This window comes from Sinocyclocheilus grahami, unplaced genomic scaffold (assembly GCF_001515645.1).
Source record: "Sinocyclocheilus grahami isolate Dianchi unplaced genomic scaffold, SAMN03320097.WGS_v1.1 scaffold2.1, whole genome shotgun sequence".
In the NCBI taxonomy this organism is placed as follows: domain Eukaryota; kingdom Metazoa; phylum Chordata; class Actinopteri; order Cypriniformes; family Cyprinidae; genus Sinocyclocheilus; species Sinocyclocheilus grahami.
This window is the reverse complement of record NW_015505181.1, coordinates 3,423,028-3,439,447: the sequence shown is the minus strand read 5'-3', so window position 1 is coordinate 3,439,447 and position 16,420 is coordinate 3,423,028. Positions and strand designations below refer to the sequence as shown.

General features: G+C 35.2%; 2 protein-coding genes across 2 annotated transcripts; both read right to left on the bottom strand.

The window, feature by feature from the left end:
* Nucleotides 1-2,070: 2,070 nt before the first annotated feature.
* Nucleotides 2,071-3,871, bottom strand: LOC107556316 (uncharacterized protein C3orf14 homolog). Its single transcript, XM_016239433.1, has 4 exons — nt 3,646-3,871; nt 3,388-3,511; nt 2,815-2,883; nt 2,071-2,464 (listed from the first exon to the last, which is right to left on the bottom strand). Exons 1-4 carry the CDS (start codon nt 3,717-3,719, stop codon nt 2,285-2,287), a joined length of 447 nt encoding a protein of 148 aa, XP_016094919.1. The 5' UTR covers nt 3,720-3,871; the 3' UTR covers nt 2,071-2,284.
* Nucleotides 3,872-6,259: 2,388 nt separating this feature from the next.
* LOC107553725 (opioid growth factor receptor-like) lies at nt 6,260-10,147 on the bottom strand. Its single transcript, XM_016236070.1, has 7 exons — nt 10,073-10,147; nt 8,981-9,052; nt 8,128-8,182; nt 7,936-8,014; nt 7,761-7,827; nt 7,168-7,316; nt 6,260-7,079 (listed from the first exon to the last, which is right to left on the bottom strand). Exons 1-7 carry the CDS (start codon nt 10,145-10,147, stop codon nt 6,791-6,793), a joined length of 786 nt encoding a protein of 261 aa, XP_016091556.1. The 3' UTR covers nt 6,260-6,790.
* Nucleotides 10,148-16,420: the final 6,273 nt, after the last annotated feature.

Sequence of the window (16,420 nt, the reverse complement as noted above, 5' to 3'; positions counted from 1 at the left end):
ATATATATATATATATATACACACAAACAAGCAATGCACACACAATGTACTACCATAAATGTTGGGATGGAGTGGATGTTTTGACTACTTGGGTTAATGGGATCCGGTGAGGTAAAGGGGGAATATAGCAATATCAAAACCCCAAATCAATATAAAACAAAATGACGTATAAGTTAGCCAGAACAAAAACACAACAGCAGCCCCCTTATGACCAGCACTAGTGCTGGAATAATAGTTTCAAGAATGGAGAGAATTCCCCAACAGGCTCCCAAGCAAAAGCTATTTGTGTTTAAGTGCACTACATTGACAAAGATCTTTAGTTGTGAAAAGCTCCTTTGGGAGCAATGGGTGGTATGTTTCTGATGGAAGATGAACTTGTTTCGCTAAGGGGAATTTTTTATATTTATTCTGTTTTAGTGATCTAATTATAAAGATTAAAGAAAATACTCAAGCATTTTATTATATATTTTTATTTAGTAATCTTTCAATTATTTAAACAGAAATTTTCAAGCAATGTACCATAATCCCCGATAAAATTAGCTTTCTTGCAACTGCAACTATAACATTTTTACAGAAATAAGATATTTAGTAATGAACAACTTTGTTCAATCATCTTAAGATAGTGTTCTGGAGATCTGGCTGATGGCCAGGCGTCTGAAGCCTGGAGCTGATCTACAACATTTGGCCTTGGCCAGTGCTCTGACAGCCTCAGTTGGCAGTGGTATCTGTAGCCAAACCACCTCAGGGCTTTTCCCATTAGAATACATAATGCGGAACTAGTCATTTGGAAAGGCTCCAGATCGTGCTCTTCAAAACCCTTTTAGATAATTTGCTGTCTTGCCCTCCACCCACACCCAGAATTCTCCACCCCTCCACAGCCAACTGACCCCCCCGCCAATTTGGAAGCCTTGACTGGTGCCGTGACCTCAAGGGCAGGAGTCCCAGCTGAGGAGAAAGGGCAGCTGCCAACCACCACCACTTCAACCCTGACCATCCAGATGATCACGTTTGTCAAGCCGCCCCTCCGTGTCACCCTGAACTGGTTTGATCATCCAATTAGGCTAGGTCACGGTCTGCAATCTCTCCCGATTTACAAGACAGTGAACGAGTATGAGAAAAGAAAGTGAGGATGAAAGTATATGCACTCATATGTTTATTATATATATTGTTTATTATATATATATCCATTCAGATTCAAGCTACAAAAAATGTGATATAATTCTTAGATACATTTGGAGCTTGTTTCACGCCTATAGATTCCCAAAACCACCAGTCTGAATATGTGAAACCACTACTTAAAAAAAAACAACAACAACTAACCAATCCAGAGAACTAAAATGCATAATTTTCAAACTTATAGTCAACTTAACTCTCAACTCAAGTGGTTGACCCTTCAACAGACAAGACAATACAATAGCAATTATCGTGTGGACAGTCCAAGTGCTCAGAAAGGCTTTGTGTAATGGCAGTCATGACCCCATGGTTCCTGAGGGCTCAGGTAGGAGGCATTAGAGTTTAGGGGCGCATTTAAAAGCAATACAGATTTTCCCACAGAAATTTGCAGATGTGTGTCTTGAGACGGTGCAGCAAAGCTTGCAAGATTTTTGATTTAAGCTGGACATCAGAAAATGTTCTTAAGGATACTAGTAATGCTCAGCATTGCCTAATGCAACTCAGATGCAGCTTCTGTTATGTAAATTTGGAGGAAAATATTGAGTATTGAAATAGGATGATGAATTTGTTTTTCCTGAAAACATGTTTATCATTTAACAAACTATATGCATAATAATTTTTTACTTGTAAAGGAAACAACTCATCTAAACTAATTTTAAATTGTAAAGTAACTTAAAAAAATACCACTTAATTTGAAATCTAACTGCAATAACACTAATAAAGTAAAATGTGTGGTAAAACAAAAAAAAGTATTATAATGGGCAAAAGATGCATATTTTTATTACTTCATTACATGGTTTATTTCAAATCACAACTGATTCATTCATTTATATATATATATATATATATATATATATATATATATATACACACACAAAAAAAAAAACACACAAAAGAAACAACAGTGGTGTAATTACAGAAAATGTAGTCAGTATTGCCCCCATGTGGATGCACTTATGTATGCAAATGCTAATATAATATTCAATGAACACATTTACTCTGTATTTGCATACACAATATTTAAATCAAATGAGCAGTAAACAACAAAAACAAAATAAATAAAAATAACTATTTGGGAAAAAAAAAATACTAAATTGTGTTTATTTATGGGTCATCTAGGTTTTGGTCGAGGGGGTTTACCCTCGCATTGTACAGGTGAGGGATCTTGTCTAGATTTCTGTCTCTGTTGCCTAAGCAATCTCCCAGTTTCACTCACCGGCGGTTGTCCTTTCCCAAGCAAATACTGCTCCCATTCTGGTAGTTTCCGTTCAACTGAGGCCCAATAAAGAGTCTATGTCAGGACAACAAAAGATCAACTTATTTACAGGAGCAGATAAATGTTTACTTCTTTATTACATTCTTATATCCTAAGCAGGTAAAACATTCCATGCTGGCATCTACAGCAGTTGTCCTGTCATATAAAAAAAAAACACGTTGTGCTATAACCGCCCCTTTTCAATTAATTATGATGGCTCCGATGGGCACACAGTTTCTCGGGGGAAAGATGCTGTTGGCATCATCTACACATGCAAAAAAGCACTTCAAATGCAACATTTACTATAACCTGCTTTCAAAAATGAAACACTGCACAACAGTTTTATTTTATGAGACAGAAAATAAGGACGTAAGCTGGTCTAATACCTCAAGGTTAATAATATCTGGATGAAGGAGCTGTCTGGTTTGAAGATTTTTTTCAGCATTCTGAAAATCCTACAAGAAATAAGCACAAAATTTACAAAATACAAAAATGTCACTAAATGCATTTTAAACATACGCAATTAAAGCGTTTAATCTAATTAGGCAAGAAGTTAGGCCATGAATTCTGAAACTGAAAAAAGAAAAAAAGAAAATATGCATATGCTACAGTTTATTAAAAAAGGGGTATGCAAGACAGAAAAAATAACAAAATGGAACTGAACGGCATTTAAATGAAGTTGCTGATAATGTCATGCAGATTTTTGTATTTTTTAAAAGTTTGAACAGAATGTCACGTGTCAGGCCAAGACAAGCCAACTAATAAATCTCAGAATAAAAAAGTAAACCATCCATTATTAATACCTGCTCATGCTTATTTTTTTTTTAAATGTCACTTCCTGTGAGATGATGTTAATTTGTGACACAGAAAAGACGTGACTACCAGTTAAAAACAGCACTATAAGAGCTCTAAGGCGGTGATATATACACATATAACGTTAGAGTACACAGCAGAGAAACCTGAAGGATCTGAGCATTCCTCTCCTTCGCTGCTTGAGACATCAAACACTGCTGTTTCTTCTTAGCCTTCTGCTGTTCATAGTGTGCTTCCATCTGCTGCAGCAGTAATGCTCTTTTCCCCAGTCTACATGAGACTAATTACAGTCATTAAGCCGTGTAGTTTCAAAACAAGGAATGAATGATTACAATTATGACTGAGAGTGGCTTTTTAATCGACACCTGCAGCTCTGTTCTCAAGAACAAACTGAACGGACTCACATATCTTTATGTTTCTGACTGAGTTCAAACTCTTCGTGTGTATAAGAGGCCATCTGATGTAGTTTCAAAGACATGGAAAGAAAACTCAAACTATGTTACCTGACTGAAACGTTATCAAAAGATCGCTACAACATGCATTAAAAAAAAAGAAGAAAAAACAAAAACAAACAACGTCACATTGTCATAACAACCGCCGCCACTATAACATCCGGGGTGCGGAAATGACCAGTAGCCCACTCGTGAACGAAAGATTAGGACAAGTGCGCCATCTACTGTTAGGAAGAGTTGATCCTTTGTTTGAATGAACATAGGCTACCTTTAGAGGGGTTTGGGTTCTTACATGTATTTATTATATATTATTATTAACTGAATTAATAAATTATTAAATTGGAGTCATCTTAAATGATCCGTTTCCTTTATTTTGATGATATATCAGTTATAAATTGAATGCACACTAGAGCTTCAAAGAATCGTTTAATTAATGAAGCATATCGGGGTAGGACTAGTTAAAAACAGCTTTGCAATTCAGTGTTACAGCTCATCTTTACGTTGTGGTCTGTGTGCATAAAAATCAAGAAATTAAGCAGATTCACTGGAAATAAATCTGAGCTTTATAGAATCTAAGCAGAATCCATGCTGGTTCATAACACACAAACAAACACACAAATCCCTGTACAGAAAATCAGTAACAAACTTGTTTTTGTCCGTCTTTGGTTACTGCATTTTGTTATATTTTCAATGATTCAGCAGATACTTTATATCTACTGTAGGTTCTATACTAATGTTTACTGGTCTCACTATTTTATCAGTGGAGGGACTATTGACTTTAACTGCATCAGTAATACACTAAAGCTATTTTAGTGTTAAAGACTGATACAGTTTAGATGTTTATCACATTCACACTGATAATCACTGGTTTTAAATGATCCACCTACATGAATGACATAATTTGGTGAAAAAATAGGGACTGAAAGCTCAGAACTTGCTGTTCCGGTCGACCATCCATCTAATTCACAATTGAGATATTTAACGTTCTCTCAGTTTATACAGCACAGACTCCTAACTGTCATCATGTGACACTCTGTTACACATTTCTTTCTGATTACCACTCCTACAGAGGAAATCATAAAATAAATAAAAGGGTTGCAAGACACATTAATGTATGACCAGAACAAAGCTGAAAGCCTTTTAGCTTCCCCTGAATCCGATTAAACCATGAAAGGCCCATTGACATGTTATAAATCAGTTTATTGAACTTGTAAAGGTAGGGAAACATGTCAACAGAATCCACAAAAGTGAAATACCACACACATCATGTCATACACTTAATTAGTGTCCTGAAAAACAGTTAAAGCATTTTCTGCAATAAGAAGAGTTTAGTTAAGCTAAAATCTGAGAAAAGACACTTCAGCTCCATATTGTCATTTAGATAATGCGGTCTCAAATAGAAACCCTACAGTCAAGTTCCTTCCTCTGCTTTGTGCTTACTTATAATTGGATTTCACAATTAAGGTTTCATAAATTTAGAAGGTGTCTGTTTAAAAACCATTTAAAGAGCTGTTTTGTTACATTCATAACATGTATAAACACTGTTTAATAAAACAGCAGGTGTCAGTCTGTGTGCACTTTTTATAGTTTCTGAATCAATGGGTTACATTCCCCTCTTACGGAACGGAAGTAACAAAAGTTAAAAGTAGAGATTAAATAAATTAACGATGAGAAATCTCCTTTTCCTCTATCCCAGTTCATGTCACTTTCACCACTGATATTTCTAATAAAGGTTCACACAAAACCCTCTATTTAACGCCATAAAACAGAAGCATACCCAAATACCAGAAATATACTTGTGTTTTTATTAAGGGCTTAAAAAAAAACCAAGAGAATATATACAGAAAATATACAAATATCAAGGCAATCAATCAATCAACTTAACCAAGGCGTCTGGAGAGAGCAAATGCCAAAATAACAAACAAATCAGTCTTGCTAAAAGTTATAACAAAACAACTTCCCTGGCAAAAGAAAACAAAATTAAAGACAATAATCTCACCTCTCTCCCTGACTAAAGAAAAACAGGTGAAAAATTTAGAAGGGGATAAACCCAAATAAATCGGCGCCCATCTCCCTACACGGTTTGACAGAACTAGACTCACACAGAATCTTAACAGCAACGTCGTTGTAACCACACTTTAGGCTTACATTTCACAAGTTGCTTAACAGCAAATAAAACAACACCGTCTCTGGGATAGCGGATAAGAGACTCCTCCTGAGCTGTGGCTCTCTGCTGCTTTATATCTGATGAAGTCAAAGATCAGCTGAAGATCCGCAATAACAAGTCATAAAACAGTAAATTGCTCACTTCTCTATTCTAAAAAAATGAAATTCTAAAGAGATAACAACTGTAGACCTTGAGTCAATGTCATTGCCATGTCTTCTATCAATGTTCAAATAAGTAAAAATGAAGGCTATAGGTTAAAAAAGGCCTTTACAGGTATTTTGCCAAATTGGGAACAAAATAGCAGAAAGAAGCAGTTCTAGACAGAACTGGCACATTCTCTTTTTTGCTAAATGTTTTTGCTAGATCTTTTTACACATACAAAAGACTAGGAAATGGTGATTGTAAACTGTTTATTCCCACTGGTCCACAAGCGTACACACTTTACAAAAGTGAATATTCGTGCAAGCATGTTTCTGAATTATTCAAAATAAGCAACAATCATTAAAAAAAAATCATACATAAAAATGTTAAAATGATTTAAACATTTACTGGTGCTAATTTTCCTATAGTGCAGCCTTGATTCATCAACAGAAGTTTTCATTTAATTAATAAAATAAATAAAAAAATAAAGGAACAAATGCTGAAACCTCTATCATCAGGAGCATCACAAGACATGCTTGGTGATGTAGCTGTTGTCATATTAACATCACCATCATCAATATTATCTTTTCATCTCACTTTTCTATGCTTTTATTGTTTTCACATTTACATTTATGCATTTGGCAGACACTTTTGCCCAAAGTAACCTCCACTGCATTCAAGGTATACAGTATATTTTGACAGTTCACTATAATTACGTTTTTCCTTCATTTATTTTGTCCCTGCTGTTCACTCACTTTGCTGCTTATTACATGTAGCATGACTGAATTTTTAACTTTTGCTATGTACCTCATCTGACAGAATCTTCTTGGGGCCCCAGACAAACTGTTCTTGGGGCTTGAAATGCTTAAAGGCAAATCTAACCAGCTCTCGTCTCTCTGACTTGTCCAAAACAGCAAACATAAAGTAATCTAGTACACTTTGTTTTAGACTTTGAAGGTGTCCCACCACAAGAGTTTCATGGAGGAAGAACTTGACCAGTGGGGCCTGGTAGTGCTTCAATCCTAGAGTCCCCAGACACTTCAAGATGCGTGTGATGCGAAGGTTGTTGTGTGAATATCTGCAAAATCAAAGAAAAAACTCTAACCACTGAAAATGCCTAAAAGTATATGAAATTCAACAAAAAGGAAAAACATGACAACACAAACCTGTTCAGGTTTCTAAAGCGATCCTTCCAGTTAGGAGCCCGTTCCACATCTCCTGTTGATTCATCGACTAAACATATACCGTAGAAATCCAACATGAGCTTATATGATTTCACCAATTTACTCTTTGCTTGTTTATCTTTATGGAAACACTGGGGAAAAAATGGAGCAGATGAATTTAAACTTTGTCTGTTTTTCTAAACGCCTTAACCTGCTTCTGAACTGAGACTGATGTTTCTTCCCAAATATGATCAGTCCTATCAGATAAATACTTCATAAAAAGGTTAACCCAAAAATGAATATTCTGTAATCATTTATCACCTTCATGTCAAGCCAAAAATTTACAGAACTAACCCATAATTGGATCTATCCAAGTATTTTGAAGAGACATGATTGCTTTATATGAACAAATACAATGTAGGCTTTTATTCACATAAACATTGATCAGTGCACATACTCTACATATAACCACATCATATATAAACAACAAGAGGGTGATTAAATGAAATGTTCCCTAAAAAAAAATCACTTTTTGGATGAACATCCCTTTAGGTTAGTTGATAAATAAAGCAAAAAATTACATGTTTTAAACTGACCTTTATTTCCTTTTTTGTGAGCTCATGTGCTCTCAAGTTTCTTCCTTTTTCTTGTAATGGAAACAGCCTGCAAAGATTTGAAATGGTTAGTTGAATGATGGCCATTCAAAACACTTATATATAATAATTAATACAGATTTAACCACTGCGCATAGATGTTGCAACAGGCTCTAACCAATGAATGTAGGTCAAAACTATTTCCAGCTTCTCATATTCACCCCACCACTGCTGGTGAAATTCATCAATGTAAACATCTGCACAAACAAAGGTAATATGTTTAAGAACATGCTTTCTTTGAATGTAACTTGCATAGGATAAATACAAATAAATAGTGTGATTTAACTATAGAACGAGCACAAGGCCATACCGTCATGTGAAGATTTTATTCGACCATTGTAAAAGTCCAAGTTATAGAAGCGGCCCTTGTGAACAAATTAAAATAAAAATACTTTACAACCCAATTCCCAATCATCTTCTCCAAATCAAGAATACACAGTGGGCTGTGAAACCAAATAAAGCGTTGTGTAAATAATACACTAAACATATTGTACAATGACATGCTAGAGGAGGCAAATTCTGAGTGTAATAGTAGAAACAGGCGATGGATTACTTACTTCATGTGGTTCATCATCATCGTCATCATCATCATCAAAGTTCTATACAAAACAAATACAATACAAAATTATCATGTAATACATAGTTTTGACATAAATTAGTAGACAGTAGGTTTTCACAATATTTAGACATTTTGTATTTAGATTCTCACCTAAAAAAATTCTCATAAAAATATGTTAATGGATGAATGTGGGTTGGCATGTTTATTGTCATCATCAAAGTTCTAGACAAAACAAATACAATACAAAATTATCATGTAATACATAGTTTTGACATAAATTAGTAGACAGTAGGTTTTCACAATATTTAGACATTTTGTATTTAGATTCTCACCTAAAAAAAATTCTCATAAAAATATGTTAATGGATGAATGTGGGTTGGCATGTTTATTTTAAATAGAGGAGTGGGGTAAGATGTGCCAATACCAGTGTGTAAGCAGTCACATTCATGTTTAGAAGTTTTTCTAAAAAAAAAAAAAAGTCTTATTACCCTGGCTGGCTGTATAATTTATATGCTAATTTAAGAGTTAGGGGATCAGATATCTTCATTAAAAATGCGGCACAGCTTTACCCCACTCTTCCTTGTTTGAAGGTAAATAAACCTACTCTGCAACTATGTCGAAAGTCTTGCATCTCCTTTGCAGCATTCATGTTCCTGCAGCTTCTCCTGTGCAACACCTGTAATCATGCGCAGAAATCTCAAATGAGACTGTTGTTTGTAAAATCTTTTCATATTCATAGATATTCGAAGAAATAGAAAGTGGAAAGAATGGGAATTACTATACAACAGCGTTTCTAAAAACAGGTAGGGTTTATTCAACAACAACAATCATAATTAATAATAGTAATAATAATTGTCTTCAATCAAAAAAGATAGATGAGAACGGCGTAGATCACGTGGTATCTGTTATAAACACTGTTGGTAAGGTTACTTTGGAAATGTAATAGGTTACAGATAAGTAGTGTAAATATTTAAATTACTTCATTAAACTAGTGTAACTAATTATAATTGAATACTTTTGGATTATTTCTAAATTTCTAATAAATGTTTTCAACTGTTAATCATTTTCAAACATTTAAACCAGGCAGGGTTAACCTTACAGTAGTACTCAGCACTGATTACTGTCAGACTTTCAAAATCCTTCATCACTTGAATTAAGATTATAGCAATTGAATGTGTCCTATTCTGTGTCATAAACTCCTGAAACATTGGTGTTTTATTAGATGTTGGTGTTTTATTGGTTATTTTAGAGCAGTCAATGCAATTTGGGAAAGAAATCAATTAAATCTTTGTGTGTGTGTGTGTGTGTGTGTGTGTGAGAGAGAGAGAGAGAGAGAGAGAATAGGCCCATGGATGTAACCCCCTTTGTAATCGTTAACATATTCATAAGTAGCCTAACATTTTAATTACACATTTTTTTCTCAGTAATTGCAACAGATTACAGTTACATTTATTTTGTAATTAAATTACGTAACTCCATTACAACACTGCTATACAAGTGCGTTAGCTAGTAGGCAAGTATAGTTCATAAATAAAATCAAAAATAGAACCGTAGTTAAACATGACTACTTTACTAAGAAATGCAAGGTTGCTACTGATGTGTGCACAACTGCACGCTGTTTTAAGATGAATTAAAACATCAAAAGAGACTACCAGGAAATGAAAATCAATTACATAGCACTGAAATCCAAGCATACCTTCTTTCTGGGTGTTTTATGTTCGTATTCGTCTTCCCATGTGGAGTCCAATTCGCACTCATCATCTGACTCCATGTCAAGTATATTATTATAATTATGCAAACGCTGGGGCCCGATTCACGAAAATCTTTAACGAAATCTTTCACGAAAAGGAAGAAGTTAAGACATTTCTTAAGATAAATCCAAGAAGTTCGTAAGTGCAATTCCTATTAAAGTTCTGAAATATTTTCATAAGAACTTCACTCTTATTTTCCTCAGGAAGAGAATGGCAGGCGTTGGCGTTATCTGTAGGACGGTTCTTGCTGAATACGATCAGCTTTGCGCTGCCTGCAGTTAACTGCAGTTTTTATTTTGTGAACCCGGCCCCTGGTTAAGACAAAGTCAATATATTTTTATATATTAAAAAATGTAAAGCAGACACAAGAATGTAGGCTCTATGAATTGCTCAACCACTCCCACTGTCAAGAGAAATTTAAGGCTGAAGGTCATGGTGAAACGAAAGTGTTTCTAGTAAAGTACAACAAGTAACAGATTCCCGTTTATTCAAGGGTTGCCATGTCTGACAATAATATTCAGAATTCGTCAAAAAAACGAAGGTTAAATAGAATCAAAGGCCTAAACGAAACTGACACATATATTTGCTTTTTGCAGGATCAAACTTAGATAATAATCTTTATTATCTTTAATAATAAAAATAAATTTTCCCATATAAAACAGACTAACAGATATAGTAAAAATAGTCAATATAATATAGTGATATAGTAAAGTATAATAAATAATATAGTAAAAATATTCAGGCTTGGTGGTCTATTCTTGATTTTAATATAGCCTACTGGGTTAAAAAAGTAAAACAAAATGACAGGAGAAGGTATCTTTCAATTGTTTATTCCCACTGAAACACAAGAGTAGGCCTACATAGGCTAATTTACAAAAGTTTACACAATTTAAGGAGATTTTATAAAGACAGTTTACCGTCATGTAATGCGCTTGTGTGTGTGTTTATTTATTTATTTATACAACAGTTCTTTCTGGCCAGTTCTCGGTCAGTTCTTCTGAAATTTGCATAAATGTAACGGGCAGTCTTTGGTCTCATTAATCTATTAAGTAAGACATCTTTTTCTTATACATAGTTTAGTAGCCTACTAGTCTTTTTGGCAGAATTTATCATTATAATCAACTTAATTATTTCCTGGATTTTGTATCACCATATTTCCTAAATGTATGTAAATGCAGGAATTGGGATTCAAATGGAAAACACCCCCACCCACCCACTTCTCAAACCAATGTTACACCCTTGTAAATAATAGTGGTATGGTATTTAATAATAGTAGTATTGAGAAACGGTGTGTGTGTTCGTGATGGTGATTTTAGTTATATTATTCCGCCATTAGATGGCGACAAGAGACAGTGGGTGCTTCTCAATTCTTCTTTGTGCGTCCTCGTTTCCTTTCGAACGGAGGACCTGACCTGTTATATATAAACATAAACAGAGTAGATTTTTTTTTCAGGTTGAGATGAATAGAAAGTTAGAAGAACAGCATTTATCTGAAATAGAAGTCTTTTGTAAAATGATGAATGTCTTTATCATAACTTTTGATCAATTTAAAGCATCCTTGCTAAATAAAAGTAATAATTTATATAACTACCAAATGATAATAATAATAATTTCTTGAACAGCAAATGAGCATATTAGAATGAAGGATCATGTGGCACTGAAGATAGTGATGATGCTGAAAATTCAGCTTTGATCACAGAAATAAATGACATTTTAAAATATATTCAAATCGAAAGCAGTTTTTCTAAATAGTAAAAAATATTTCACAATATTACTGCTCTTGCTGTACTTTGGACCAAATAAATGCAGGCTTGGTGAGCAGAAAAGACTTCTTTAAAAACATTACTGTTCAAAAACTTTTGACTAGTAGTAGTGTATATTTGTATGAAATATAGGTTTGTTAAATCTAGTGTATTTGAGTCATTTTAATATAAATAACATTATGTGCTAACAAACTGAAATGATGTGGTTGTTTTCAACATGGTGGACAGAGTTTTATTCATAAAAGTTGACCTGCTGGTCAAGAAGTGACAGGCAAGAAAAAAAAGGGAGAGACAGAAATATTGGGGAAAATGAAGAAAAGGGAAAGAGAAGTGAAGTGAAGGTGCAGTGCAAGAGAGAACCTTTAATTATTTTCCACAGCCTTAGACTTAGGATTTAGACCTTTTTATGTGATGGTCATACAAATAACAGAGATGTCTGTGGTTTCAGAAATTGTTGTGGATGCATAGGCTATATAAAAAGGGGCCCAAATGGCACCTTTTGGGGTACAACAGCTTGTCACTGGAACAGGACCCTTAAAAGGACATCTTTGTTCCTTTTTTACCCCTAATAGGTAGGCCTACATATTAGTACCTTAAGGGTATGAATTACTACTCTAAGGTACTAATATGTACCTATTAGGGGTAAAAAAAAGCAAAAACAAAAAGGTACAAAGATGTCCTTTTAAGAGTACTGCTAAGGTGACAAGCTGTTGTACCCCAAAAGGTAAAATTTTGGTCCCTTTTTTTCTGTGTGGCCTGGATGAGTGTGAGATTTCCCGGCCTGAAATTACGTCCCAGTCTGGCCCTGCATATCACACTGCTACTCGTGTGATATTGTTCATATATATATATATATATATATATATATAGGTGATGGTGATGATAACTATAACATAACACCAGCAAACATGTCATAACCCCCCCCTTCTGAATAAGTACAAAAGATGTATTTTCTTAATTATCACTAATACAATTCATGGAAAGATGGCAGAATTTAAATGTATTGAACATATACTTAATAAAAACAGAGCTATATGTCATTAATATCTGTAAAATACGTAAATTAGCCAATTTTGTTTAAATGAAGGATTGCATAAATGAGTACACCCTAGATTTAATTCACCAAATGTATAATATTCTAGTACCTACTTAGTATGTTCTCCATAATTTTAAGTGTACTGCTCTGACCCTTCTTGGCACTGAGTTCTTGAGAAATTGTCACATCTGTCCAGTTTAACTCCTGGAGGATGACCTACTTAAATGCCCTGGTCACCTCATCTTTACAGAATCCCCCACAGGTGCTCAAGAGTGTTAAGATCGGGTGAAATACGTGTCCACTGAAAGGTTTTCACCTTGGGAGAATGCATATAGTCATTGTCATGTTGAAAAAATGCTCAGCAACGCAGGGAATGAGGAGACGGTAGCATCTTCGGTTTCAAGTTTTTGTATTCCATCACACAGTGACAGCATTGATAAAACACAACACTCTCACACCTTCAGCGCTCATTCATCCCTATATAAGAGCTTTAAAGGGGTCATATGATGCTTTTTTTTAACCCTTTCGCACGCGAGTTTACAATATTCTAGCTGAGCCCCCAGCGTGAGTTTTTTTTAGGTGACCGCTATTTTAAAATATATCGCCTTTTTGTTTCCATGGCGACGCGTCATGCTTGTCATGTGACACAACTCAGCCACAATAGATCTGTGTGACACATGGATGGCTTTTATTTCGTTTTTCCTGTTTTATTCAAAATATTCACAAACATGCTCACTATATTATGAAATATCTGATATTCCGATTCTGAAATATGTGCAATTAAATCTGTTTCGTAGTTTAAACACTTTTATATCGACCGTGTTAGTTGATCTATACCGGGTGATGGGTGCCGCCATGTTAGTTCGCGCTGAATCCGAGCTGTGGGATTTACAACACGCAAATTCATCCTCTCCTCCCGAAACACGTTAAAGTAAGTCTCCGGTAAACTGGGAGAAGAGCAGAGTAAACGTTATAGTTACCTACACAATCTGTATATAATATCAATAAAAACATGTCGTCAGATTTTATTTGTAAGGATGATTATTGCCGTTTCCATAAACATCAGTGTGCATTTTACAAACTGTAAATGTATGGTTTTGCTAGTACTTATGTGTATTTAAATGTCTGAAACCTAAAATAAGTATTATATGGTTGAAAACAATTAATATTTGCGATAATATGACAAGTGCTTAGCGCGTCTGATCTGGCTCCGTGCCAGGCAAAGCGCGAAAGCGGATGTAAATTCAGCAGTTGATGACGTGACGCACTGAAAGTTCTAATCACACCGGTGTGATCGTACACTTCAGGGACCAGCCAAGACTGATCACACCGGTGTGATCGTACGCTTCAGGGACCAGCCAAGACTGATCACACCGGTGTGATCGTACGCTTCAGGGACCAGCCAAGACTGATCACACTCCACTGTGATGTCTCGCTCTCTCGCTCTCGCTCTCTCTCTCTCTCTCTCTCTCTCTCTCTCAAAACTCCGCATTTGAACAGTCAATACAGTAAAACAGCAGCTGATTCAGAAGCGCCAGATTGTCATAGCAAAGTCAGAATTACCTCCTCTCCTAGGTTCACGAAACGGTCGTCCATAAAATGCATTGCTGTTCTGTTGTAAGTAATCTTAAAGATTCCTAAATGCATCTATTTCCGGAAGGCCAAATAAGGTGCTTTTGCTTTTGCCTAGAAACACACAGTGTCTCCCTGACATGCTGCTTCAACACTAACTGCGGTTACTGAAACCACGCCTTCTTTCTTTGCGTGAACATTTGGCCGGCATTATGCGAATATTTCCACATAGTGAGGTAGATATGTGGGGGCGTGTTAGAACGAGCCGTTTTAGGGGGGCGTGGCAGAGTCTTAACTTTGATAAAGAATATCTCTTTGGTTTTGAGACTTTAGTCTTTGCAACTTCAGGGATCTTATCTATGCACAATAAGCTTGTAACACCCCAAAGAGAAAGGAAAACTTGAAATCGCATCATATGACCCCTTTAAGATGTGTTAACCAATTAATATAAGAAACTGTACACACTTTTTGCTTTTTTAATGCTTTCTTTTAGGTTAGAGTTACAAGTAATAAGTCGCATTAGGTTCCTGTTTCATTTCTCCTTATCTAGAAAAGGACAACTGCATTAAAATGTGGCACAGCTTTACCCCCCTCTTTCTTATTTTAAGGAAACTCACTCACTCAACTATGTCGCAAGTCTTGCATGTCCCTTGCAGCATACATGTTCCACCTGTAAACACACAGAAATCCCAAATGAGACTGTTGTTTGTGAAATCGTTTCATATTCATGGAAATAGAAAGCGGAAAGAATAGTAAATAGCTTAATAACGTATAGCCTACCGTACTAAACAAGATAAAGTGAATAATCTGGGGATAATAAATAAAGCATTGTAGTCCAAACATACCTTCTTTCTGGGAGTTTTATTTTCGTCTTTATGCTCCCATGTGGAGTCATACTCGCACTCATCATCTGACTCCATGTTAATCTGACTAGTGTATCTCAGACCCCGTTGACTGAGATCAAGCCGATCAAAGTACAAAAAAACCTTGACAGATCACAGAACAAACCCCTTATTATAACCTTTCTAAAGCACATCAAGCGAGTATAACGAATTGAACCGGAGTAACTAGTAGAACAACGCATGCTCAGCCCTTCTCCTGTCAAGAAAGTTGAATCTCATGGTAAACCGAAAGCATTTCTTGAACAAAAAACAAACAAACAAAAAAACAGGGCTCGAGTTGATTCAAGGGTTGCCAGGTCTTGTTTAAACGCCCGCCAAAAGTTTAAATCCAAAAGAAGATGAGTCTAAGTAACAGTTTATTTTCTAGGTTCTGCACAACTAATATTTATTTAGTAATTTACAATTAATATGTTAGTGCAGTGTTCAAGGCACTGAATTGTTAACTTGAGCACTTCCTGCTGTGTAGTGATTTAAATAGTGCGCATGGCTTTTGTTGCTTTCTGAGCATTCTGAGTACATAGAGTGTGAGAGTTTTTAGCATCTCGAGTGCTGGACCTTTTATCATTTTAGCACACTCACTTTCAGTGTTGGGAGTAACACGTTACAAGTAACGCGAGTTACGTAATCAGATTACTTTTTTCAAGTAACTAGTAAAGTAACGCATTACTTTTTAATTTACAAGAGAATATCTGAGTTACTTTTTCCAATTTATTGATTGACAGCTCTCCTGTCCCCATGTTGAGAGAAATCAGAAGATGTTACTGTAGTTCTGAAATAAATATGAATACGCATTAATTCATCTCACTCACAAAAAAAACACAGATTCAGTATTCCTCAAAATGAATAATAATAATGCAACTCAGAATATGATGCAAACCTGCAATAATTAAATGTTAAACAACACAAATATCCTTTATGTATTTAATCCCATTCTATTAACCAATGTTTTTGCTTCTGTCCTTCGATGATCCAATTCAACCATACTAATAAGCACAAATTACTCTAGACAAACATTTGTGT

Coding starts and splice junctions, on each gene's coding strand:
- LOC107553725 (XM_016236070.1), bottom strand. CDS start 10,147: ATGGAGTCAGATGATGAGTGCGAATTGGACTCCACATGGGAAGACGAA. Junction 8,015..8,127: donor AATAAAATCTTCACATGACG/GTATGGCCTTGT, acceptor TTGTTTGTGCAG/ATGTTTACATTGATGAATTT. Junction 7,828..7,935: donor GTTTTGACCTACATTCATTG/GTTAGAGCCTGT, acceptor AAATCTTTGCAG/GCTGTTTCCATTACAAGAAA.
- LOC107556316 (XM_016239433.1), bottom strand. CDS start 3,719: ATGTCTTTGAAACTACATCAGATGGCCTCTTATACACACGAAGAGTTT. Junction 2,884..3,387: donor GGAATGCTCAGATCCTTCAG/GTTTCTCTGCTG, acceptor TATTTCTTGTAG/GATTTTCAGAATGCTGAAAA. Junction 2,465..2,814: donor CAGATATTATTAACCTTGAG/GTATTAGACCAG, acceptor GTCCTGACATAG/ACTCTTTATTGGGCCTCAGT.